Source organism: Phyllobates terribilis, unplaced genomic scaffold (assembly GCF_046119375.1).
Source record: "Phyllobates terribilis strain yellow unplaced genomic scaffold, ASM4611937v1 Scaffold_11__3_contigs__length_659146591, whole genome shotgun sequence".
Lineage (NCBI taxonomy): Eukaryota > Metazoa > Chordata > Amphibia > Anura > Dendrobatidae > Phyllobates > Phyllobates terribilis.
Window position 1 is genome coordinate 565617846 of NW_027362771.1, and position 26619 is coordinate 565644464.

A 26619-nucleotide genomic window follows, 5' to 3' on the forward strand; every position below is an offset into this window, starting at 1 on the left:
TCTGTGGAGTGATTATGTTGAGTAGATGCTGGAGGCTCCGCACCGGAGGCAGAGATTCGGGATCCAACTGATCTGTCTCATAAGAGATCTCCCCAATCCCAAACTAGATTACTTGGCAGAGGGGAGAATAGCCGCACCATCGATGTGTGATAACTATCCTGTGTCTGATGCCTTTAAAGAGGCACCTCCTGGAAAACTTCATGAAGTGGCTCTCCAGTGTCTGCATTCTGACAGCTGCGTGAGACTTCCAGGGGAGGCCTGGGAGGTGCAGCGTGTGACCACGCGGGAGGGGGGAGGCCTGGGAGGTGCAGCGTGTGACCACGCGGGAGGGGGGAGGCCTGGGAGGTGCAGCGTGTGACCACGCGGGAGGGGGGAGGCCTGGGAGGTGCAGCGTGTGACCACGCGGGAGGGGGGAGGCCTGGGAGGTGCAGCGTGTGACCACGCGGGAGGGGGGAGGCCTGGGAGGTGCAGCGTGTGACCACGCGGGAGGGGGGAGGCCTGGGAGGTGCAGCGTGTGACCACGCGGGAGGGGGGAGGCCTGGGAGGTGCAGCGTGTGACCACGCGGGAGGGGGGAGGCCTGGGAGGTGCAGCGTGTGACCACGCGGGAGGGGGGAGGCCTGGGAGGTGCAGCGTGTGACCACGCGGGAGGGGGGAGGCCTCATCTCTTCCTCTATATCATATGAAGCAATGCAAGATTGCTTCCGATATCGCGTAACAGGAGGAAGCTGCCTCCTTGGCTGGCGGAGTACAGTATGTTGGGAGGCTCGGCCTTGTCTTCCACAGTCGGCTGTATGGCTTTGCTAATGTAGCTGTGGAGTCTTTATGGCTAAATCTACAGTCTTAATCGCTATTTACCATATTTCTCAGGTGCTTCATTGGGGGGAGAGTGATGGGAACCACAGGTGTCGTCTGCTGCTACTAAGTGCACACCGCCTCCTCCTGTGCAGGCGACATTCACCTCCTGACACACAGCTTACCCAGTTTTTAGCTTCTCAGGAAGGAGGCAAACACAGATTTGGGATCTCAAATCGGTTTCTAACTGTTTAGGTTTCCATTTTTCTACTTGTCAGGATGTTTATATACTTGGGCCAACAGTCATGGTCCTCGAGCGCCCCCAAAAGAGCATGGCAGCGCTAATGGATACAAGGAGGAGGCCGTATCTAAGGAGAGGAGCAGGAACAAAATGGCAGACTTTACACCTGGTTAAAAAAATGCAATGGTCATGCTAAGTGACAGGAAAGGGTTTTTTCTTCTCTCCATACATTACTTCGCAACTTGCCAATGGTGTCTGTATACAGTCATGGCCAAAAGTGTTGGCACCCTTGAAATTGTTCCAGAAAATGAAGGTTTTTCTCCCTGAAAATTTTGCAGTTACAAATGTTTTGTTATACACACGTTTATTTCCTTTGTGTGTATTGGAACAACACAAAACAGAGGGGGAGGCAAATTGGACAAAATTTTACACTAAACCCCATAAAAATTGCGGTTTCCAAAACTGGGTAAACAAATTTTGTCAAGCATGTAATGCTTGTTCACACTCGCCTTTGGCAAGTAACAGGTTTGGGCAATATGAAAATGACACCTGAAACAAGCGGAGAGGTTGACTCAGTCTTTGCATTGTGTGTCTGTGTGCAACACTAAGCATGGAGAACAGAAAGAGGAGAAAACTGTCTGAGGACTAAAGAATCAAGGGTGCCAACACTTTAGGCCACAACTGTACACACACACACACCTTTCCTTTGTGCTGAGGACATTAGAAGCAGACAAATGCCTGTTTTTACCTGAGGGTCTTTGCAGCCGTACATCACCAAGCACAATGCCGAGCGTCGGATGGAGTGGTGTAAAGTCACTGGACTCTGGAGGAGACGTGTTCTGTGTAGAGACGGATCGCACTAATCTATCTGCATCTGATGGACGAGTCTGGGTTTGGTGATTTCAGGAAAACGTTACCCCAACTGCATTGTGCGTGCTGTAATTATATAGTAAAGGAGGGATAATGGCTTGGACATTTTTTATTTTCACATTTTTGTCCCTGAGAGGGGTGATAAACTACAGGATACAAATATTTTACACAATTCTGGCTTTGTGGAAACTGAGAAGGCTTTTTTTTTTTCTGTTAACTATGACCAGTGCACAAGGTCCATACACAGATGGAGGGGAAGAATATACTAATACTATGGGCTGTTATCATGGGTCGGCATTGGGCCCTTAGTTCCAGTGAAGGGAAGTCTTAATTCTTCAGCACAAGACATTGTGGATAATTGTAGCTTCTGGCTTTGTGGGAACAGTTTGGGGAAGACCCTTATCTGTTCCCCATGACTCTGCACAAGGTCCATACAGATATGGAAGTGGAAGAACATGACCGGCCGCACAGAGCCCGGACCTCAGCCCCATCCAACACCTAAAGTGAAGATTGTGAGCCCGGCCTCCCCCCAACATCAGGGTCTGACCTCAGAAATGCTAAAATGTTCCTACAGCTGCCTCCAAAATCTTGTAGGACGTCTCCTTAGATGAACAGAATCCCCTTTTTGGGGGTGGCGTGTGCCCATATTACACCCCATATCCCTCCCGCACATATGGGTGCTGCTCGGATGTGGCCGGGCTGCGGATTCATTACCAGGCTCCTCTCTGCGGTGCTGGTTCTGGCACTGAGGTCTCGGGGCGGATTCATCACCCCTGACATTACGGCCACCAGTCTGGATCCACAGTCCGTGCGCTGATATCACGAAGGGCCGAGCGCCGGGGACCGGAGGACGTTTCTATAGTAAAGGGCCAAACTTTTAATGTTCCTTATATCTTAAGATGACACTATGGATGCGGTCGCCATGGAGACACTTGTCTATACATTTGTTACCAGGGCATCAGCCATGGCTGTACTCAGGATTATTGATCTGCCCTTCAGGTAGTCACACATGTAATTAAAGGGGCAGCAGCAGTTATTAGACTGAGTGAGGCCTGCTCTAAGCAGATTATTAGACTTGGTGTAATAAATCTCATTCTGCATATATCTGCCCCTAAATGGCAGTATAATGCCGATAGCAAGAACTACACGCCCCAGCGTCCACCGCATGACACGTGACTACTTCGACCTCCGCCTGTCATGTGACCTCTCCAGTCCTCCACGTACACAGAGACCTTCACCCAGAGCGGCACCGGAAGTGCACGTCTGCCCTGTACAGTGCGGCTCTGCTACCTCACTCGCTCTCTCTTCAACTTCCGGGGCCGCCATAAAGGCAGACAGAGCCATGCCGACCGGAGACTACGAGTGAGTACCGGGGAGAGGACGGGGGAAGCGGCCACAGCTGGGCAGAGACAGGGCGGCGTGACCTACGGGCGACTAACGGGAAGACATGAGGGGTCCGAGGCGGAAACATAAGGGAGGACATAAGCCTGCGACTGTGGTGGGCAGAGGAGAATTACCGCACATAGGAAGCAATCACCCCGACATGTGCAAATCAAGGAGGCCGCCTGTATTATCCTCCAGAGCTGCACTCACTATTCTGCTGATGCAGTCACTGTGTACATACATTACATTACTGATCCTGAGTTACATCCTGTATTATACTCCAGAGCTGCACTCACTATTCTGCTGGTGCAGTCACTGTGTACATACATTACATTACTGATCCTGAGTTACCTCCTGTATTATACTCCAGAGCTGCACTCACTATTCTGCTGGTGCAGTCACTGTGTACATACATTACATTACTGATCCTGAGTTACATCCTGTATTATACTCCAGAGCTGCACTCACTATTCTACTGGTGCAGTCACTGTGTACATACATTACATTACTGATCCTGAGTTACATCCTGTATTATACTCCAGAGCTGCACTCACTATTCTGCTGGTGCAGTCACTGTGTACATAAATTACATTACTGATCCTGAGTTACATCCTGTATTATCCTCCAGAGCTGCACTCACTATTCTGCTGGTGCAGTCACTGTGTACATACATTACATTACTGATCCTGAGTTACATCCTGTATTATACTCCAGAGCTGCACTCACTATTCTACTGGTGCAGTCACTGTGTACATACATTACATTACTGATCCTGAGTTACATCCTGTATTATACTCCAGAGCTGCACTCACTATTCTGCTGGTGCAGTCACTGTGTACATAAATTACATTACTGATCCTGAGTTACATCCTGTATTATCCTCCAGAGCTGCACTCACTATTCTGCTGGTGCAGTCACTGTGTACATACATTACATTACTGATCCTGAGTTACATCCTGTATTATACTCCAGAGCTGCACTCACTATTCTGCTGGTGCAGTCACTGTGTACATACATTACATTACTGATCCTGAGTTACATCCTGTATTATACTCCAGAGCTGCACTCACTATTCTGCTGGTGCAGTCACTGTGTACATAAATTACATTACTCATCCTGAGTTACATCCTGTATTATCCTCCAGAGCTGCACTCACTATTCTGCTGGTGCAGTCACTGTGTACATACATTACATTACTGATCCTGTACTGATCCTGAGTTACATCCTGTATTATACTGCAGAGCTGCACTCACTATTCTGCTGGTGCAATCACTATGTACATACATTACATTACTGATCCTGAGTTACATCCTGTATTATACTCCAGAGCTGCACTCACTATTCTGCTGGTGCAGTCACTGTGTACATAAATTACATTACTGATCCTGAGTTACATCCTGTATTATCCTCCAGAGCTGCACTCACTATTCTGCTGGTGCAGTCACTGTGTACATACATTACATTACTGATCCTGTACTGATCCTGAGTTACATCCTGTATTATACTCCAGAGCTGCACTCACTATTCTGCTGGTGCAGTCACTGTGTACATACATTACATTACTGATCCTGAGTTACATCCTGTATTATACTGCAGAGCTGCACTCACTATTCTGCTGGTGCAATCACTATGTACATACATTACATTACTGATCCTGAGTTACATCCTGTATTATCCTCCAGAGCTGCACTCACTATTCTGCTGCTGCAGTCACTGTGTACATAAATTACATTACTGATCCTGAGTTACATCCTGTATTATACTCCAGAGCTGCACTCACTATTCTGCTGGTGCAGTCACTATGTACATACATTACATTACTGATCCTGAGTTACATCCTGTATTATCCTCCAGAGCTGCACTCACTATTCTGCTGGTGCAGTCACTGTGTACATAAATTACATTACTGATCCTGAGTTACATCCTGTATTATACCCCAGAGCTGCACTCACTATTCTGCTGGTGCAGTCACTGTGTACACACATTACATTACTGATCCTGAGTTACATCCTGTATTATACTCCAGAGCTGCACTCACTATTCTGCTGGTGCAGTCACTGTGTACATACATTACATTACTGATCCTGAGTTACATCCTGTATTATCCTCCAGAGCTGCACTCACTATTCTGCTGGTGCAGTCACTGTGTACATACATTACATTACTGATCCTGAGTTACATCCTGTATTATACTCCAGAGCTGCACTCACTATTCTGCTGGTGCAGTCACTGTGTACATACATTACTTTACTGATCCTGAGTTACATCCTGTATTATCCTCCAGAGCTGCACTCACTATTCTGCTGGTGCAGTCACTGTGTACATACATTAAATTACTGATCCTGAGTTACATCCTGTATTATACTCCAGAGCTGCACTCACTATTCTGATGGTGCAGTCACTGTATACATACATTACATTACTTATCCTGTACTGATCCTGAGTTACATCCTGTATTATACTCCAGAGCTGCACTCACTATTCTGCTGGTGCAGTCACTGTGTACATACATTACATTACTGATCCTGTACTGATCCTGAGTTACATCCTGTATTATACTGCAGAGCTGCACTCACTATTCTGCTGGTGCAGTCACTGTGTACATACATTACATTACTGATCCTGAGTTACATCCTGTATTATACTCCAGAGCTGCACTCACTATTCTGCTGGTGCAGTCACTGTGTACATACATTACATTACTGATCCTGAGTTACATCCTGTATTATCCTCCAGAGCTGCACTCACTATTCTGCTGGTGCAGTCACTGTGTACATACATTACATTACTGATCCTGAGTTACATCCTGTATTATACTCCAGAGCTGCACTCACTATTCTGATGGTGCAGTCACTGTATACATACATTACATTACTTATCCTGTACTGATCCTGAGTTACATCCTGTATTATACTCCAGAGCTGCACTCACTATTCTGCTGGTGCAGTCACTGTGTACATACATTACATTACTGATCCTGAGTTACATCCTGTATTATACTCCAGAGCTGCACTCACTATTCTGATGGTGCAGTCACTGTATACATACATTACATTACTTATCCTGTACTGATCCTGAGTTACATCCTGTATTATACTCCAGAGCTGCACTCACTATTCTGCTGGTGCAGTCACTGTGTACATACATTACATTACTGATCCTGAGTTACATCCTGTATTATACCCAAGAGCTGCACTCACTATTCTGCTGGTGCAGTCACTGTGTACATACATTACATTACTGATCCTGTACTGATCCTGAGTTACATCCTGTATTATCCTCCAGAGCTGCACTCACTATTCTGCTGGTACAGTCACTGTGTATATACATTACATTACTGATCCTGAGTTACATCCTGTATTATCCTCCAGAGCTGCACTCACTATTCTGCTGGTGCAGTCACTGTATACATACATTACATTACTTATCCTGTACTGATCCTGAGTTACATCCTGTATTATACTGCAGAGCTGCACTCACTATTCTGCTGGTGCAGTCACTGTGTACATAAATTACATTACTGATCCTGAGTTACATCCTGTATTATACTCCAGAGCTGCACTCACTATTCTGCTGGTGCAGTCACTGTGTACATAAATTACATTACTGATCCTGAGTTACATCCTGTATTATCCTCCAGAGCTGCACTCACTATTCTGCTGGTGCAGTCACTGTGTACATACATTACATTACTGATCCTGTACTGATCCTGAGTTACATCCTGTATTATACTCCAGAGCTGCACTCACTATTCTGCTGGTGCAGTCACTGTGTACATACATTACATTACTGATCCTGAGTTACATCCTGTATTATACTGCAGAGCTGCACTCACTATTCTGCTGGTGCAATCACTGTGTACATACATTACATTACTGATCCTGAGTTACATCCTGTATTATCCTCCAGAGCTGCACTCACTATTCTGCTGGTGCAGTCACTGTGTACATAAATTACATTACTGATCCTGAGTTACATCCTGTATTATACCCCAGAGCTGCACTCACTATTCTGCTGGTGCAGTCACTGTGTACACACATTACATTACTGATCCTGAGTTACATCCTGTATTATACTCCAGAGCTGCACTCACTATTCTGCTGGTGCAGTCACTGTGTACATAAATTACATTACTGATCCTGAGTTACATCCTGTATTATACCCCAGAGCTGCACTCACTATTCTGCTGGTGCAGTCACTGTGTACACACATTACATTACTGATCCTGAGTTACATCCTGTATTATACTCCAGAGCTGCACTCACTATTCTGCTGGTGCAGTCACTGTGTACATACATTACTTTACTGATCCTGAGTTACATCCTGTATTATCCTCCAGAGCTGCACTCACTATTCTGCTGGTGCAGTCACTGTGTACATACATTAAATTACTGATCCTGAGTTACATCCTGTATTATACTCCAGAGCTGCACTCACTATTCTGATGGTGCAGTCACTGTATACATACATTACATTACTTATCCTGTACTGATCCTGAGTTACATCCTGTATTATACTCCAGAGCTGCACTCACTATTCTGCTGGTGCAGACAATGTGGACATACATTACATTACTGATCCTGTACTGATCCTGAGTTACATCCTGTATTATACTCCAGAGCTGCACTCACTATTCTGCTGGTGCAGTCACTGTGTACATAAATTACATTACTGATCCTGAGTTACATCCTGTATTATCCTCCAGAGCTGCACTCACTATTCTGCTGGTGCAGTCACTGTGTACATACATTACATTACTGATCCTGTACTGATCCTGAGTTACATCCTGTATTATACTCCAGAGCTGCACTCACTATTCTGCTGGTGCAGTCACTGTGTACATACATTACATTACTGATCCTGAGTTACATCCTGTATTATACTGCAGAGCTGCACTCACTATTCTGCTGGTGCAATCACTGTGTACATACATTACATTACTGATCCTGAGTTACATCCTGTATTATCCTCCAGAGCTGCACTCACTATTCTGCTGGTGCAGTCACTGTGTACATAAATTACATTACTGATCCTGAGTTACATCCTGTATTATACCCCAGAGCTGCACTCACTATTCTGCTGGTGCAGTCACTGTGTACACACATTACATTACTGATCCTGAGTTACATCCTGTATTATACTCCAGAGCTGCACTCACTATTCTGCTGGTGCAGTCACTGTGTACATAAATTACATTACTGATCCTGAGTTACATCCTGTATTATACCCCAGAGCTGCACTCACTATTCTGCTGGTGCAGTCACTGTGTACACACATTACATTACTGATCCTGAGTTACATCCTGTATTATACTCCAGAGCTGCACTCACTATTCTGCTGATGCAGTCACTGTGTACATACATTACTTTACTGATCCTGAGTTACATCCTGTATTATCCTCCAGAGCTGCACTCACTATTCTGCTGGTGCAGTCACTGTGTACATACATTAAATTACTGATCCTGAGTTACATCCTGTATTATACTCCAGAGCTGCACTCACTATTCTGATGGTGCAGTCACTGTATACATACATTACATTACTTATCCTGTACTGATCCTGAGTTACATCCTGTATTATACTCCAGAGCTGCACTCACTATTCTGCTGGTGCAGACAATGTGGACATACATTACATTACTGATCCTGTACTGATCCTGAGTTACATCCTGTATTATACTGCAGAGCTGCACTCACTATTCTGCTGGTGCAATCACTATGTACATACATTACATTACTGATCCTGAGTTACATCCTGTATTATCCTCCAGAGCTGCACTCACTATTCTGCTGGTGCAGTCACTGTGTACATAAATTAAATTACTGATCCTGAGTTACATCCTGTATTATCCTCCAGAGCTGCACTCACTATTCTGCTGGTGCAGTCACTGTGTACATACATTACATTACTGATCCTGTACTGATCCTGAGTTACATCCTGTATTATACTCCAGAGCTGCACTCACTATTCTGCTGGTGCAGTCACTGTGTACATACATTACATTACTGATCCTGAGTTACATCCTGTATTATACTGCAGAGCTGCACTCACTATTCTGCTGGTGCAATCACTATGTACATACATTACATTACTGATCCTGAGTTACATCCTGTATTATCCTCCATAGCTGCACTCACTATTCTGCTGCTGCAGTCACTGTGTACATAAATTACATTACTGATCCTGAGTTACATCCTGTATTATACTCCAGAGCTGCACTCACTATTCTGCTGGTGCAGTCACTATGTACATACATTACATTACTGATCCTGAGTTACATCCTGTATTATCCTCCAGAGCTGCACTCACTATTCTGCTGGTGCAGTCACTGTGTACATAAATTACATTACTGATCCTGAGTTACATCCTGTATTATCCTCCAGAGCTGCACTCAGTATTCTGCTGGTGCAGTCACTGTGTACATACATTACATTACTGATCCTGAGTTACATCCTGTATTATACTCCAGAGCTGCACTCACTATTCTGATGGTGCAGTCACTGTATACATACATTACATTACTTATCCTGTACTGATCCTGAGTAACATCCTGTATTATACTCCAGAGCTGCACTCACTATTCTGCTGGTGCAGTCACTGTGTACATACATTACATTACTGATCCTGAGTTACATCCTGTATTATACCCAAGAGCTGCACTCACTATTCTGCTGGTGCAGTCACTGTGTACATACATTACATTACTGATCCTGTACTGATCCTGAGTTACATCCTGTATTATCCTCCAGAGCTGCACTCACTATTCTGCTGGTACAGTCACTGTGTATATACATTACATTACTGATCCTGAGTTACATCCTGTATTATCCTCCAGAGCTGCACTCACTATTCTGCTGGTGCAGTCACTGTATACATACATTACATTACTTATCCTGTACTGATCCTGAGTTACATCCTGTATTATACTCCAGAGCTGCACTCACTATTCTGCTGGTGCAGTCACTGTGTACATACATTACATTACTGATCCTGTACTGATCCTGAGTTACATCCTGTATTATACTGCAGAGCTGCACTCACTATTCTGCTGGTGCAATCACTATGTACATACATTACATTACTGATCCTGAGTTACATCCTGTATTATCCTCCAGAGCTGCACTCACTATTCTGCTGGTGCAGTCACTGTGTACATAAATTACATTACTGATCCTGAGTTACATCCTGTATTATCCTCCAGAGCTGCACTCACTATTCTGCTGGTGCAGTCACTGTGTACATACATTACATTACTGATCCTGTACTGATCCTGAGTTACATCCTGTATTATACTCCAGAGCTGCACTCACTATTCTGCTGGTGCAGTCACTGTGTACATACATTACATTACTGATCCTGAGTTACATCCTGTATTATACTGCAGAGCTGCACTCACTATTCTGCTGGTGCAATCACTATGTACATACATTACATTACTGATCCTGAGTTACATCCTGTATTATCCTCCAGAGCTGCACTCACTATTCTGCTGCTGCAGTCACTGTGTACATAAATTACATTACTGATCCTGAGTTACATCCTGTATTATACTCCAGAGCTGCACTCACTATTCTGCTGGTGCAGTCACTATGTACATACATTACATTACTGATCCTGAGTTACATCCTGTATTATCCTCCAGAGCTGCACTCACTATTCTGCTGGTGCAGTCACTGTGTACATAAATTACATTACTGATCCTGAGTTACATCCTGTATTATACCCCAGAGCTGCACTCACTATTCTGCTGGTGCAGTCACTGTGTACACACATTACATTACTGATCCTGAGTTACATCCTGTATTATACTCCAGAGCTGCACTCACTATTCTGCTGGTGCAGTCACTGTGTACATACATTACATTACTGATCCTGAGTTACATCCTGTATTATCCTCCAGAGCTGCACTCACTATTCTGCTGGTGCAGTTACTGTGTACATACATTACATTACTGATCCTGAGTTACATCCTGTATTATACTCCAGAGCTGCACTCACTATTCTGATAGTGCAGTCACTGTATACATACATTACATTACTTATCCTGTACTGATCCTGAGTTACATCCTGTATTATACTCCAGAGCTGCACTCACTATTCTGCTGGTGCAGTCACTGTGTACATACATTACATTACTGATCCTGAGTTACATCCTGTATTATACCCAAGAGCTGCACTCACTATTCTGCTGGTGCAGTCACTGTGTACATACATTACATTACTGATCCTGTACTGATCCTGAGTTACATCCTGTATTATCCTCCAGAGCTGCACTCACTATTCTGCTGGTGCAGTCACTGTGTATATACATTACATTACTGATCCTGAGTTACATCCTGTATTATCCTCCAGAGCTGCACTCACTATTCTAGTGGTGCAGTCACTGTGTACCTACATTATATTACTGATCCTGAGTTACATCCTGTATTATACTCCAGAGCTGCGCTCACTATTCTGCTGGTGCAGTCACTGTGTACATACATTACATTACTGATCCTGAGTTACATCCTGTATTATACTCCAGAGCTGCGCTCACTATTCTGTTGGTGGAGTCACTGTGTACATACATTACATTACTGATCCTGTACTGATCCTGAGTTACATCCTGTATTATTCTCCAGAGCTGCACTCACTATTCTGCTGGTGCAGTCACTGTGTACATACATTACATTACTGATCCTGAGTTACATCCTGTATTATACTCCAGAGCTGCGCTCACTATTCTGCTGGTGCAGTCACTGTGTACATACATTACATTACTGATCCTGAGTTACATCATGTATTATCCTCCAGAGCTGCACTCACTATTCTGCTGGTGCAGTCACTGTGTACATACATTACATTACTGATCCTGAGTTACATCCTGTATTATACCCCAGAGCTGCACTCACTATTCTGCTGGTGCAGTCACTGTGTACACACATTACATTACTGATCCTGAGTTACATCCTGTATTATACTCCAGAGCTGCACTCACTATTCTGCTGGTGCAGTCACTGTGTACATACATTACATTACTGATCCTGTACTGATCCTGAGTTACATCCTGTATTATACTCCAGAGCTGCACTCACTATTCTGCTGGTGCAGTCACTATGTACATACATTACATTACTGATCCTGAGTTACATCCTGTATTATCCTCCAGAGCTGCACTCACTATTCTGCTGGTGCAGTCACTGTGTACATAAATTACATTACTGATCCTGAGTTACATCCTGTATTATACCCCAGAGCTGCACTCACTATTCTGCTGGTGCAGTCACTGTGTACACACATTACATTACTGATCCTGAATTACATCCTGTATTATACTCCAGAGCTGCATTCACTATTCTGCTGGTGCAGTCACTGTGTACATACATTACATTACTGATCCTGAGTTACATCCTGTATTATACCCAAGAGCTGCACTCACTATTCTGCTGGTGCAGTCACTGTGTACATACATTGCATTACTGATCCTGTACTGATCCTGAGTTACATCCTGTATTATCCTCCAGAGCTGCACTCACTATTCTGCTGGTGCAGTCACTGTGTATATACATTACATTACTGATCCTGAGTTACATCCTGTATTATCCTCCAGAGCTGCACTCACTATTCTAGTGGTGCAGTCACTGTGTACCTACATTATATTACTGATCCTGAGTTACATCCTGTATTATACTCCAGAGCTGCGCTCACTATTCTGCTGGTGCAGTCACTGTGTACATACATTACATTACTGATCCTGAGTTACATCCTGTATTATACTCCAGAGCTGCGCTCACTATTCTGCTGGTGGAGTCACTGTGTACATACATTACATTACTGATCCTGTACTGATCCTGAGTTACATCCTGTATTATTCTCCAGAGCTGCACTCACTATTCTGCTGGTGCAGTCACTGTGTACATACATTACATTACTGATCCTGAGTTACATCATGTATTATCCTCCAGAGCTGCACTCACTATTCTGCTGGTGCAGTCACTGTGTACATACATTACATTACTGATCCTGAGTTACATCCTGTATTATACCCCAGAGCTGCACTCACTATTCTGCTGGTGCAGTCACTGTGTACACACATTACATTACTGATCCTGAGTTACATCCTGTATTATACTCCAGAGCTGCACTCACTATTCTGCTGGTGCAGTCACTGTGTACATACATTACATTACTGATCCTGAGTTACATCCTGTATTATCCTCCAGAGCTGCACTCACTATTCTGTTGGTGCAGTCACTGTGTACACACATTACATTACTGATCCGGAGTTACATCCTGTATTATACTCCAGAGCTGCACTCACTATACTGCTGGTGCAGTCACTGTGTACATACATTACATTACTGATCCTGAGTTACATCCTGTATTATACTCCAGAGCTGCACTCGCTATTCTGCTGGTGCAGTCACTGTATACATACATTACTGATCCTGAGTTACATCCTGTATTATACTCCAGAGCTGCACTCACTATTCTGCTGGTGCAGTCACTGCCTACATACATTACATTACTTATCCTGTACTACTGATCCTGAGTTACATCCTGTATTATACTCCAGAGCTGCACTCACTATTCTGCTGGTGCAGTCACTGTGTACATACATTACATTACTGATCCTGAGTTACATCCTGTATTATACTCCAGAGCTGCACTCACTATTCTGCTGGTGCAGTCACTGTGTACATACATTACATTTCTGATCCTGAGTTACATCCTGTATTATACCCAAGAGCTGCACTCACTATTCTGCTGGTGCAGTCACTGTGTACATACATTACATTACTGATCCTGTACTGATCCTGAGTTACATCCTGTATTATACTCCAGAGCTGCACTCACTATTCTGCTGGTGCAGTCACTGTGTACATACATTACTGATCCTGAGTTATATCCTGTATTATCCTCCAGAGCTGCACTCACTATTCTGCTGGTGCAGTCACTGTGTACATACATTACTGATCCTGAGTTATATCCTGTATTATACTCCAGAGCTGCACTCACTATTCTGCTGGTGCAGTCACTGTGTACATACATTACAGATCCTGAGTTACATCCTGTATTATACTCCACAGCTGCACTCACTGTTCTGCTGGTGCAGTCACTGTGTACATACATTACATTACTGATCCTGAGTTACATCCTGTATTATACCCAAGAGCTGCACTCACTATTCTGCTGGTGCAGTCACTGTGTACATACATTACATTACTGATCCTGTACTGATCCTGAGTTACATCCTGTATTATACTCCAGAGCTGCACTCACTATTCTGCTGGTGCAGTCACTGTGTACATACATTACATTACTGATCCTGAGTTATATCCTGTATTATCCTCCAGAGCTGCACTTACTATTCTGCTGGTGCAGTCACTGTGTACATACATTACATTACTGATCCTGAGTTACATCCTGTATTATACTCCAGAGCTGCACTCACTATTCTGCTGGTGCAGTCACTGTGTATATACTTTACATTTCTGATCCTGAGTTACATCCTGTATTATCCTCCAGAGCTGCACTCACTATTCTGCTTGTGCAGTCACTATGTACATACATTACATTACGGATCCTGAGTTACATCCTGTATTATACTCCAGAGCAGCACTCACTATTCGGCTGGTGCAGACACTGTTTACATACATTACATTACTGATCCTGAGTTACATCCTGTATTATACCCCAGAGCAGCACTCACTATTCTGCTGGTGCAGTCACTATGTACATACATTACATTACTGATCCTGAGTTACATCCTGTATTATACTCCAGAGCTGCACTCACTATTCTGCTGGTGCAGTCACTGAGTACATACATTACATTACTGATCCTGAGTTACATCCTGTATTATACTCCAGAGCTGCACTCATTATTCTGCTGGTGGAGTCACTGTGTATATTCATTACATTACTGATCCTGAGTTACATCCTGTATTATACTCCAGAGCTGCACTCACTATTCTGCTGGTGGGGTCACTGTGTATATTCATTACATTACTGATCCTGAGTTACATCCTGTATTATACTCCAGAGCAGCACTCACTATTCTGCTGGTGCAGTCACTGTGTACATACATTACTGATCCTGTACTGATCCTGAGTTACACCCTGTATTATACTCCAGAGCTGCACTCATTTATCTGCTGGAAGAGTCACTGTGTACATACATTACATTACTGATCCTGAGTTATATCCTGTATTATACCCCAGAGCTGCACTCACTATTCTGCTGGTGTAGTCACTATGTACATATGTTGCATTACTGATCCTGAGTTATATACTGTATTATACTCCAGAGCTGCACTCACTATTCTGCTGGTGCAGTCACTGTGTACATACATTACATTACTTATCCTGTACTGATCCTGAGTTACATCCTGTATTATACTCCAGAGCTGCACTCACTATTCTGCTGGTGCAGTCACTGTATACATACATTACATTACTGATCCTGAGTTACATCCTGTATTATACTCCAGAGCTGCACTCACTATTCTGCTGGTGCAGTCACTGCCTACATACATTAGATTACTGATCCTGTACTGATCCTGAGTTACATCCTGTATTATACTCCAGAGCTGCACTCACTATTCTGCTGGTGCAGTCACTGTGTATATACATTACATTACTGATCCTGTACTGATCCTGAGTTACATCCTGTATTATACTCCAGAGCTGCACTCACTATTCTGCTGGTGCAGTCACTGTGTACATACACTACATTACTGATCCTGAGATACATCCTGTATTATCCTCCAGAGCTGCACTCACTATTCTGCTGGTGCAGTCACTGTGTACATACATTACATTACTGATCCTGAGTTACATCCTGTATTATACTCCAGAGCTGCACTCACTATTCTGCTGGTGCAGTCACTGTGTATATACATTACATTTCTGATCCTGAGTTACATCCTGTATTATCCTCCAGAGCTGCACTCACTATTCTGCTGGTGCAGTCACTATGTACATACATTACATTACTGATCCTGAGTTACATCCTGTATTATACTCCAGAGCAGCACTCACTATTCTGCTGGTGCAGACACTGTGTACATACATTACATTACTGATCCTGAGTTACCTCCTGTATTATACTCCAGAGCTGCACTCACTATTCTGCTGGTGCAGTCACTGTGTACATACATTACATTACTGATCCTGAGTCACATCCTGTATTATACTCCAGAGCTGCACTCATTATTCTGCTGGTGCAGTCACTGTGTACATACATTACATTACTGATCCTGTACTGATCCTGAGTTACATCCTGTATTATACTCCAGAGCTGCACTCACTATTCTGCTGGTGCAGTCACTGTGTACATACATTACATTACTGATCCTGAGTTACATCCTGTATTATACTCCAGAGCTGCACTCATTATTCTGCTGGTGCAGTCACTGTGTACATACATTACATTACTGATCCTGAGTTACATCCTGTATTATACTCCAGAGCTGCACTCACTATTCTGCTGGTGCAGTCACTGTGTACATACACTACATTACTGATCCTGAGATACATCCTGTATTATACTCCAGAGCTGCACTCACTATTCTGCTGGTGCAGTCACTGTGTACATACATTACATTACTGATCCTGAGTTACATCCTGTATTATACTCCAGAGCTGCACTCACTATTCTGCTGGTGCAGTCACTGTGTACATACATTACATTACTGATCCTGTACTGATCCTGAGTTACATCCTGTATTATACTCCAGAGCTGCACTCGCTATTCTGCTGGTCCAGCCGCTCCCTCTCTCCTCACACACATATTATACATATATACACAATAATAACTGCCTACACCATGACATCTGGTCCGATTGCCAAACAAATAATAACAATATAATAAACAATAACCGACAAATTATATACAAACTAATATATATATTCTTTTTCTTTTTTTTTTTTAATAAAATAAATACTAGTATACAAATATATACAAGACAAAACAAAACCCCCCACACTCGAGCCCACCAGTCCCTCCCCGGCACTGACCTGAGAGCTGGTCCTGCGCCTCATGCCTCAGTCTATGTCCAACATCCATAGGACAGATCAGGCAGTGCCAGTTTTTCACCCAAATAACCAGTGTCCCACAAGATGAAGCCACCTCCCCCCTTTTCCCACCACCCAACCTAACACCTACACCCAAATACATATCCTTATATACAATATATACAGAAACAAACAATACAATAACCACAACTGACAAAGCCCAAGTTCGGTGCCTGCAGCCCTACATCACTGTCTTCTGATCAAAAACAAAAATCTATGGTGTCAGCAGCAGCCCACCACCAGGAGAGGAGATGACCAGACTAGGGCACACTAAAAGAAAAGCCCCTCCAGAGGAGAGTGGCCCTCCGTGTACCCAGTCTCTCATACTCCAGAGAACGCACCTTCACCAGGTCACCGAGTATGATCCTAAACACATCGTCCACTGGGAGGATTTTCCGCTGCGTCGATACTAAGCACCGTGTCTTCCACGTGTGATACCTAACCACTGCGCTAGCTAGAAATAAGGTGCAGCGGTCCCGACCACCCTGGTCCCCGAATGCTCCATAGGCCCATTCCGCATAAGAGAGACCGGCCAGCCGGGGCCAGCCAATGGAGGCGCCCACCCTGTTGTACACCTCTGTATTAAAGGGACAACGAAGCAGGAAGTGGTCCATGCTTTCAAACATGGTACCACAATGCTCCCGAGGACAGTTCCTGTCCTCAGAGCTCCTACACTTCAGATTGTCCCTCACACGCAGTTTCCCATGGAAGCAGCGCCAAGCCAAGTCCCAAACCTTCGAGGGGTTCCTGATAGAATTCAAAAGATGCAGACCCACCCCAAGATCCCGACTTGGGCAATCCCTGAGCGCCAGAGGCCTCTGAAAATGGGTCAACAGAACCCTTTTGTCAAGGAGCTTCCTTGGCAGAGTCCTGACCTCCCACATTCCCAGACCCCACCGGCGAATTACCTTCAGAACCACGGTAGCGTAAGCCGGGAGATGTCCATGCGGTGTGCGGAGATCCTTCACTTGCCCTCCTTTCTCCCATTCCTGGAAGAAAGGCTGAAACCACCCCCCTACAGGAGAATACCCACGGAGAAGCCCTCTCTTTCCAGAGGTTTGCAATATTGATCTTAATGAAGGTATTCACAAGGAATACCACAGGGTTGACCATACCCAACCCTCCTAGTCTCCTCGTACGGTAAGTAACCTCCCTCTTGACCAGGTTCAGTCTATTCCCCCATAACAGTTGGAATAACAAACTGTAGACCCGAGTCCAGAGAGGCTCTGGCAAGATGCACACACTGCCCAGATAGATCAGCAAAGGGAGTTGGTAAGTTTTGATCAGGTTTACTCTTTCCCTTAGGGTCAAAGACCAACCCTTCCATTGGTTCACCTTCTGAGTGGCGATCTCTAGCCTGCTGTCCCAATTTTGTTTGGGGTAATCCCCCTGGCCAAATTCGATGCCAAGAACTTTTGCAGAGACTTTGGGTTCTGGAAGGGTGTCCGGGAGATCAAAACCAGGATCTCCTCCTCCCAACCAGAGACTCTCACACTTATCCCGGTTGATCTTAGACCCGGATGCCTCCGAGTAGCGATTTACCTCTGACATCAGCCATTCTGCCCCCCATCAGAGGAAACAAAAACGGTGACGTCATCGGCATACGCCACCACTCTCAGAGTGGCTTCCGGTGCTGCCCGGTCCATCCCGATCCCAGCCAACGGTCCACGCTCCACCCTCCTAAGAAGTGGGTCAATCGCAAACACGTACAGTAGCGGGCTCAAGGGACAACCCTGGCGAACACCACACCCAACCTCAAAAGAGCTGCCAATCCAACCGTTCACAAGCGGGAAACTCTCTGCCCCAGAGTACAAGGTCTTAAGCCAATCAACAAACCCCCCCGGCAGGCCATACCTCAGAAGGACAGACCAGAGGTACTCATGATTAACCTGATCAAACGCTTTTGCCTGGTCCAATGACAGCATGTACCCCTTCCAGTGACCAGCCCTACCCTGCTCCACCGCCTCTCGGACACAGAGTACAGCACTAATTGTACTGCGGCCCCCGAAAGGAGCTGGGGTGCAAATTTCACCAGCCAATTAAACAGCACCTTTGCCAAAACCTTCCTGTCTGCATTGAGAAGCGCTATGGGACGCCAATTCTCAATGCAAGATGGGTCCTTACCCTTTGACAAGATGATCAGGGCAGACCTCCTCATTGACTTTGGCAGAGTGCCCGAGGAAAGACACTCATTGAATACCTCAGTCAAGAGGGAAACCAAGGCGTCCTTAAAGGTCTTATAGAATTCAGATGTTAAGCCATCTGGACCGGGAGATTTCTTTCGGGCAAGCCCTTCAGTCGTCAACTTAACTTCCTCTTCCCTGATCATCTCTGTCAAAACACCAAGAGAGGGGTCTACCCCTGGTTCGGGGACGGCTTCAGCCAGAAAAGCCGACATCTCATCCCAATCCAGATCCCTCTTCCCCAAGAGGTGCGAGTAGAAGGATCTGACGACCTCCAGGATCCCTGATCTGGATCTTTTCAGGGACCCCGCAGTGTCAACCAGTCCTGTAACAACTTTACTATTATTGTACTTCCCGTAATCCCTCTCAAAAACCAAAGATGCGTGTCTATCATACTGACACTTCATTAGCAAAGATTTCATTCTGGAGATCTCCTCGCGGCTACCTCCAGTTGAGACAAGATGCTCGAGTTTCCTCCTGAGGCCCTGATACAGGCGGTACCGAGCCCAGGCTCCTGAGGCTCGAGAGCTGGCGGAAGAATCTCGCCACCCTTTTTTCAAACATCTCCCACCACTCTGACTTATTACTACAAAGATCCAGTAAGGGTACCTGGCTCTGGGCGGTGACTGGTGGAGGGCTCTGGGCGGTGACGGGTGGAGGTGTCTGGGCGGTGACGGGTGGAGGGCTCTGGGCGGTGACGGGTGGGCTCTGTGTCACTCGCTTGTGTCCTGTTGCAGCTCCAAGCCCAGCTGGGCCGACCAGGTGGAGGAAGAAGGAGAAGATGTGGAGCCTTTGAGTCCGGCGGTCGTTGAGAAGGATCATGACTGTGAGTCTAACTGAAATGACATAGGCCTCGGTGTTACTGTTGGCCCAGTGCATCATGGGAAGTAGTGTTACTGTTAGGCGGGGGCCACTCATGGCAGCGGGCGATCAAGAGGTTTGTCAGTGGCGGCTCTGGTCCCTGGTAGTCTACGGCAAGAAGCGGGTCATTCTTGGCTTCTTTGGTGATCTTGGGCAGAGAATAGGTTAATGTTAGAATTCATGGTTGACTAGGGTGAGAAAGGGTTAATGTCAGGGTCGCAGGTGGGCGGGGTTAATGTCAGATTCCTTGGCTGGCTAGGTGGACAAGGTTAATGTCCGGATCCCTTGTGGGCTTAGTGGATGGGTTAATGTTAGGATCCCTGGCGGGCTAGGGAACAAGGATAATGTCAGGATATCGGGGTTCCTCGGTGGTCCACCTTATATATTTTGCACATGTGCCAGTAGGGGGCGCTCCCATCACGTGTTTTTGGATGTGAGCTCAGTCAATCATCCCGTCACAATTGGACTATGGTAAGTGCTCAGTATTACACTTGGGGCAGCAGTTTGTGCTCCACAGCTGAACTCTTACAGCCAAGTGCCTACCGCCTGACCTAACAGCGCCCCCTCTGGTGCAGCTCTGCAGTGTAACCTGTGATCCTCCACAGATGTCCTGGACACCCCGCGAGAGGTCGTCAATGGAAACATAAAGACCATCACCGAGTACAAGCTGAATGCAGACGACAAGAAGGTTAAGGTGGGTGCCGGCCGCCATCTTCTGCACTCATCTGCCCTGGCACAGAGGGGGCGGGAGGGGATCAGCCGCGCACAGCAGAGATGGGTGTGTGTCCACTGCAGATGTGCTGAGGTGGTCAGAAGTAAGATGACCCCCTCCTGACCCTGGTTGTCTGTATACAGAGGGGAAGTCACTAATATAAAATACATCTACAGGCAAGCCTGGATTCATCCGCAGCAGCCACTAGAGGGCGCTGCGTCACCTCACTAGAACGTTCCCCGGGCTCCAGCTTCTGTCCCTATATGCAAACTGTGTGCAGTTTCATCATGTTGGAACGGTCAGGCCTCATGATCGCTTGATCTAAATGCCCTTCTCAAAGGATTGACTGCAGCGTCGAAGTGATCAAACAGCGATCAGAGAGGGCTCCTATCACTGCTGTTAGAGGCAGGTGCCGGCTGTGTAACTCATCCAGCACCCGCCATAGGTCTGCTTGGCAGGGACCTTGCACTGATGTCTCGGGTGTAGTGCTTCTTATTCCAGGTACTATGGAACTATCTATCGATATGAACACTTTGGGGGGGACGTAGAGGGGCGCAGGTCACACCCCACATCGCATACCATCCGAATCTTCATGTCTGCATTTTTTTTTTCTTTCCTTTCAGATTATCCGCACCTTCAAAATTGAAACCCGTAAAGCGTCCAAAGTGGTGGCACGCAGGAAGGTAAGTGCGGGGCGCTCTTCAAGATGATCACATGACCTCTAGAACCCTATATAAAGGGATATTCCAGGGTCTAACCTTATGGGATCCTGAGAATGAGGAATTGGCTGCAGTGATTGCTCTGAGCCATTGGACCCCATATAAGTTAACATTGAAGGGGACTTATTGTTAAATTTGTGCTGTACCCCATTATTGGTGGGACCTCCGTAGGTCATAAGGGCAAGAGGGAAAGATCACTTTTAATCGCCTTTCCTTTTTTTTCGTCTTCAGAATTGGAAGAAGTTTGGAAACTCAGAATTCGACCCACCGGGACCAAATGTGGCCACCACCACCGTCAGTGATGACGTCCTAATGACCTTCATCACCAATAAAGAGGTGAGTAGTGACCCTAATTCCACCTTATGGGGGCAGAGGGGGGCACACTAGGTTAGGTACCCCTATCTTGGAGGAGGAGTATCACCACAGAAGGATGTGGCTCGTAGAGGAGAATGAGGATCGTCCCTTCCTACATATGCTGATATCATACATCACCGGTATCTGGGTAGAAGTTAATTGAGGTGCTGTCTGAGCTCCGTTAAGAGGGTGACCCTTTATGTGGCCTTATAATGTCATATTTTGACAATTTTCCGAGCTTTGAATGATCTGCGGTCTGGTTCCTCTACTCGTGTGGTCTGGTTCCTCTACCCGTGTGGTTCGGTTCCTCTACTCGTGTGGTTCGGTTCCTCTACTCTTGTGGTCTGGTTCCTCTACCCGTGTGGTTCGGTTCCTCTACCCGTGTGGTCCGGTTCCTCTACGTGTGGTTTAGGCTAACGCTCTGTCTTTTGCCTTTACAGGATCTAAACAATCAGGAGGAGGAAGACCCAATGAACAAGCTGAAGGGGCAGAAAATCGTCTCTTGTAGGATTTGCAAAGGAGACCATTGGACCACAAGATGTCCCTACAAAGACACGCTGGGTCCCATGCAGAAGGAACTGGCCGAGCAGCTGGGTCTGTCCACCGCAGACAAGGAGAAAGCGCCGGGGGCTGGTACGTACCATGCGCATCTCCTGACCCCAGATGAGGACAACCATAAAGAGGAAATGTCGGATCACACGGTGCCCACTGGGATCTGGTGTCACTGGCACATGGACAGGGGATTGTCTACTGGGGGACATCACTAGGAATTGTATTCTTATGTTCTTGCCTTTTTCCATAGAACCAGAACCAGCGCAGGCTCCAGTGAGCAAGACAGGGAAGTACGTTCCACCCAGTCTGAGAGATGGAGCAACCCGGAGAGGAGAGTCCATGCAGCCCAACCGCAGAGGTACTATCGCCTGGATGTGGCCATCATACATGTCCTCCTGCCATCGGGAATCCTCATAATCCTGACTACATTAACTCACACAACCCTGGCTCCCTGCCCCTTGCTTTTTTTGACTACCACCCTGATTACCACCCTGTCTGCCATTGTGACTACTACTATCTTAACATTTCTTTGGGCTTTGTGCATACTTTGTACTGTGAACAAGACCTGAAAGAAACAAGAAGGCGGCCTTGGAGAACCGCTTTGTTATTAGGACCTTCAGTCTTAGAAAATTGGGAGAGTAGTAGAGTTACTTCTCCCCCTTATAAAAGTGTTGGAAGCTAGGGCAGGGCATGAAGATATGGGGGCCCAGTATTAATAAGGGTCCGGACCTGCTCTCTAACCCCCCGGATGTCCATGTTCTCTCTGTAGCAGATGACAACGCTACTATCCGTGTTACCAACTTATCTGAAGACACCCGGGAGACCGACCTTCAGGAGCTCTTCAGGCCTTTTGGATCCATCTCTCGTATCTACCTGGCTAAGGACAAAACCACCGGACAGTCAAAGGTAACCCATCCTAAATCCGATTTTGAGAGACCTCTAAGGGTTAACAATCCTCTCGATTGCTGGGACCTCCACCGATCCAAAAGAAGCTAGATCCACTCCATTAATAGTCTCTGGAGCTGGAGAGGAGGCTTGGATCTTGTGGTGCTAACTATTCAAAACCGATACTGTGCTATTCCTAGTGCAGGGTCTGAGAGGGTGAATTCATGTCATGCAGCGCCCCCAGCAGGCCCGTACTAGGAATAACACTGACTGTTTCCAGATATTCTACGTCATTGTGGGTATTTTTGTTTCCTACATAACCGGTGTCGTCTTCTCTTCACCGCCAGGGTTTTGCCTTCATCAGTTTTCACCGCAGAGAGGACGCAGCCCGCGCCATCGCTGGCGTCTCCGGCTTTGGTTACGACCATCTAATTCTCAACGTGGAATGGGCCAAGTAAGTCCGACCACAAGGTTTCCTTTTTCTGATACTTTCCTAAGGTTTATCTGAATTTTTGTTCCATCAAAAAAAAGTTGCAAATGTCTTCACAACATTTTGAGACTTTTTGCTATTTCCACGCATGTAAAAAGTGGCTGTAGCTATCTCTTCAAATAAAGTTTAAGCAGAAATTGCAACTTTGATAAAAGTCGCAAAATAAGGGGGTAAAAAGGGGGAAATCAGATATCAAACGCGGTGCCAATAACGGCAATGCGGCCACAAGCAGAACGGACCTCAGATGTTCCCCTCGTGATAAAATGTTGTCGGCCGGAATCTGCCTTCAATAAGACGAGGTTCTGATCTTACTCCAGGTTTATTTTAGTAAGGAATGAAAAAAAAATACAGTCTGGAACTCACTTATAACAAAGGGACTGTTGTTTCTTCCAACTTTTACACCCCCGGGGCCTCTACATATAATTATGTCTTCAGTGCTTTTGATGGGAAAATCCTGAGTAATCAGAGACAGACCAGTTCCTACGGATTTTCTTGATTTGATCGTTGGGTGTTGGAGATCTTGTGTGGCACTATATAGAAATTTGCCATATATCGTGTCAGCCTGGGTGTAGGAGGAGGCCTATAGACATGGCTGCCTTGTCTGGTATTGCACCATTGTTCACTTATATGGGACTGAGTTGTAGAGATGGTGCGAATCGATTAGCCGACCTGTCTCAATGTCATCCAGAATGATGGCGATCAACCAGGCAAGCTAATCAAAAGAGGAGCCGCGGGTGCCGTCAGGTAAGAGGCGGCCACAAAATACCGCCGGGACCTTGCCTGTGGGATACAAGCCCTCTTTATATAGTGACCACTGAAATGACTTTTTTTTTTAATAATAATTAACCTTCTGCATTTCTCTTCTTTACCCGCAGACCGTCAACCAACTGAGCGCAAACCGGCGCGTGCGGTTAGAAGACGGGACACTTTTCTTATCTGTCGCTTGATGGTAATAAATCAGTTGAACACCAAGAAGTCTCTGCTGTTTCTTAGATCCGCAGCTTCTTACACTTCTGCTTTCTAGCCGTCCTCACTCAGATACGGATAGTAAATGTACAGCTGTGACTGGCACAAGGCTGGGATCACGCTGCCGCCACCAGTCATTCAGTGGTAAAGGGGTTATCTCTACACATTGATCCCATGTCTGTCCAATATGGCATCACTCTGTGGCCCCCCCAGCTGTTGTCGTGCACTAGCGGCACTACAGAGGGAGCAAAACTTGGTACTAAAATCCAAACTGTATCACTGACGGGTAGTGACGGCTCCTACCATGCACTTTAGCGATGCAAAGCAATGGTGCTAATCGCTGATCCTTCCCCTGTCCTGTTCATACTTTAATATTCAGAGCGGCTTAATACATCAACCGTGTTGGCAAATGGCTGACTACTGACAAAGGAGAGGGAGGACCCCCGTGCCATAGAATATAGGGGCCACATCAATGTCAATGCTTATGACATGAAAAGATAGTTTAAACCTTAAAGACTAACCATTGTTTTATTCTTTTATTTCATAAATTGATAATAGACATGAAAGTAAATAACTGTGTAATATATGTTATCAGAGAAATCTGCTTTCTTCTCCTGGACTGATCTTTCACTCTCAAAATCCTCAGTTCATGGGGTAAATTCATTCTCCAGTAAATACAGACTTTCCCATTACTGAGATAGGAGATGACAGTTGGTGCTCATAAAGTTCTATGGAGAAGTGTAACTGTCAGGAGAATTTGCAGTAGAATGTCTGTATCTGCCTCTAGCTCCTCCCTCTCCTGGCTGTGTCTGCCTCTAGCTCCTCCCTCTCCTGGCAGTGTCTGCCTCTAGCTCCTCCCTCTCCTGGCGGTGTCTGCCTCTAGCTCCTCCCTCTCCATAGAATTTTAAAAGCACCAACTGTCTTCTCAGTAATGGTGAAATCTGTCTTCACAGAGTTTACCAATGAATTGATATTGAAAGATCAGTCCAGGAGGAGAAAGTAACTTAATTTATGATATAAAAATGAAAATGACGGCGACTCTTTAAAAGAGTATTCCTAAATAAACAAGTAATACACTGTGTCAAGGAAACGCACTGGAGAGATCACGTAGATCCCACCGCTGTCACCAATGTGTCAGGGACGCAACTCCGCTGCCTCCAATCTTCAGGACAATTACACAATTGACTGATGAGTGATGGATGAGACCACGACTGCTTCCACTACTAGGCCTGTTATTGGGGAATGCACAGTGAGTGTATGGTATATACACCTACAATTCCTATATACAGGGTGGTCCAAAAGTAGGTGGCCAGAAAATAATAACATTTATTTTGATTTATATATAAAATTATATTTACTAACACAAGCATAACATTGACAATTACATTTTATTCTGAACAATAATACAAAAGACCTTAAATTTTATGAACGCAGGTGCTCAAACTGTTTTCCATTACAATTTGCACAGCTTTGAAGTCGCCTCTTACGCTTCGACAAACTTTTTTGCACAAGTCTCTGGGTATTAATTTCTTGAAATGCATCTTATGTAATTTT

At 45.5% G+C, this 26619-nt stretch overlaps 1 protein-coding gene across 2 annotated transcripts; it reads left to right on the forward strand.

The window, feature by feature from the left end:
- The first annotated feature begins 3111 nt into the window (after positions 1 to 3111).
- Positions 3112 to 25074, forward strand: EIF3G (eukaryotic translation initiation factor 3 subunit G). Of its 2 annotated transcripts, none has more exons than XM_073650937.1 (10): positions 3112 to 3266; positions 20264 to 20352; positions 20993 to 21081; positions 21723 to 21782; positions 22050 to 22154; positions 22613 to 22805; positions 22975 to 23082; positions 23494 to 23630; positions 23957 to 24063; positions 24975 to 25074. In XM_073650937.1, exons 1-10 carry the CDS (start codon positions 3247 to 3249, stop codon positions 24988 to 24990), a joined length of 924 nt encoding a protein of 307 aa, XP_073507038.1. In that variant the 5' UTR covers positions 3112 to 3246; the 3' UTR covers positions 24991 to 25074. The 2 variants fall into 2 exon arrangements, with proteins under 2 accessions (XP_073507038.1, XP_073507039.1); XM_073650938.1 differs by having other exon boundaries at positions 23497 to 23630.
- Positions 25075 to 26619: the final 1545 nt, after the last annotated feature.

Bases quoted from the DNA above. Each gene is read 5' to 3' on its own strand.
- EIF3G (XM_073650937.1), top strand. From the start codon at position 3,247: ATGCCGACCGGAGACTACGA. The intron at 21,783-22,049 runs GTAAGTGCGGGG...TTTCGTCTTCAG, and splicing joins AAGTGGTGGCACGCAGGAAG to AATTGGAAGAAGTTTGGAAA. The intron at 22,806-22,974 runs GTACGTACCATG...CTTTTTCCATAG, and splicing joins GGAGAAAGCGCCGGGGGCTG to AACCAGAACCAGCGCAGGCT.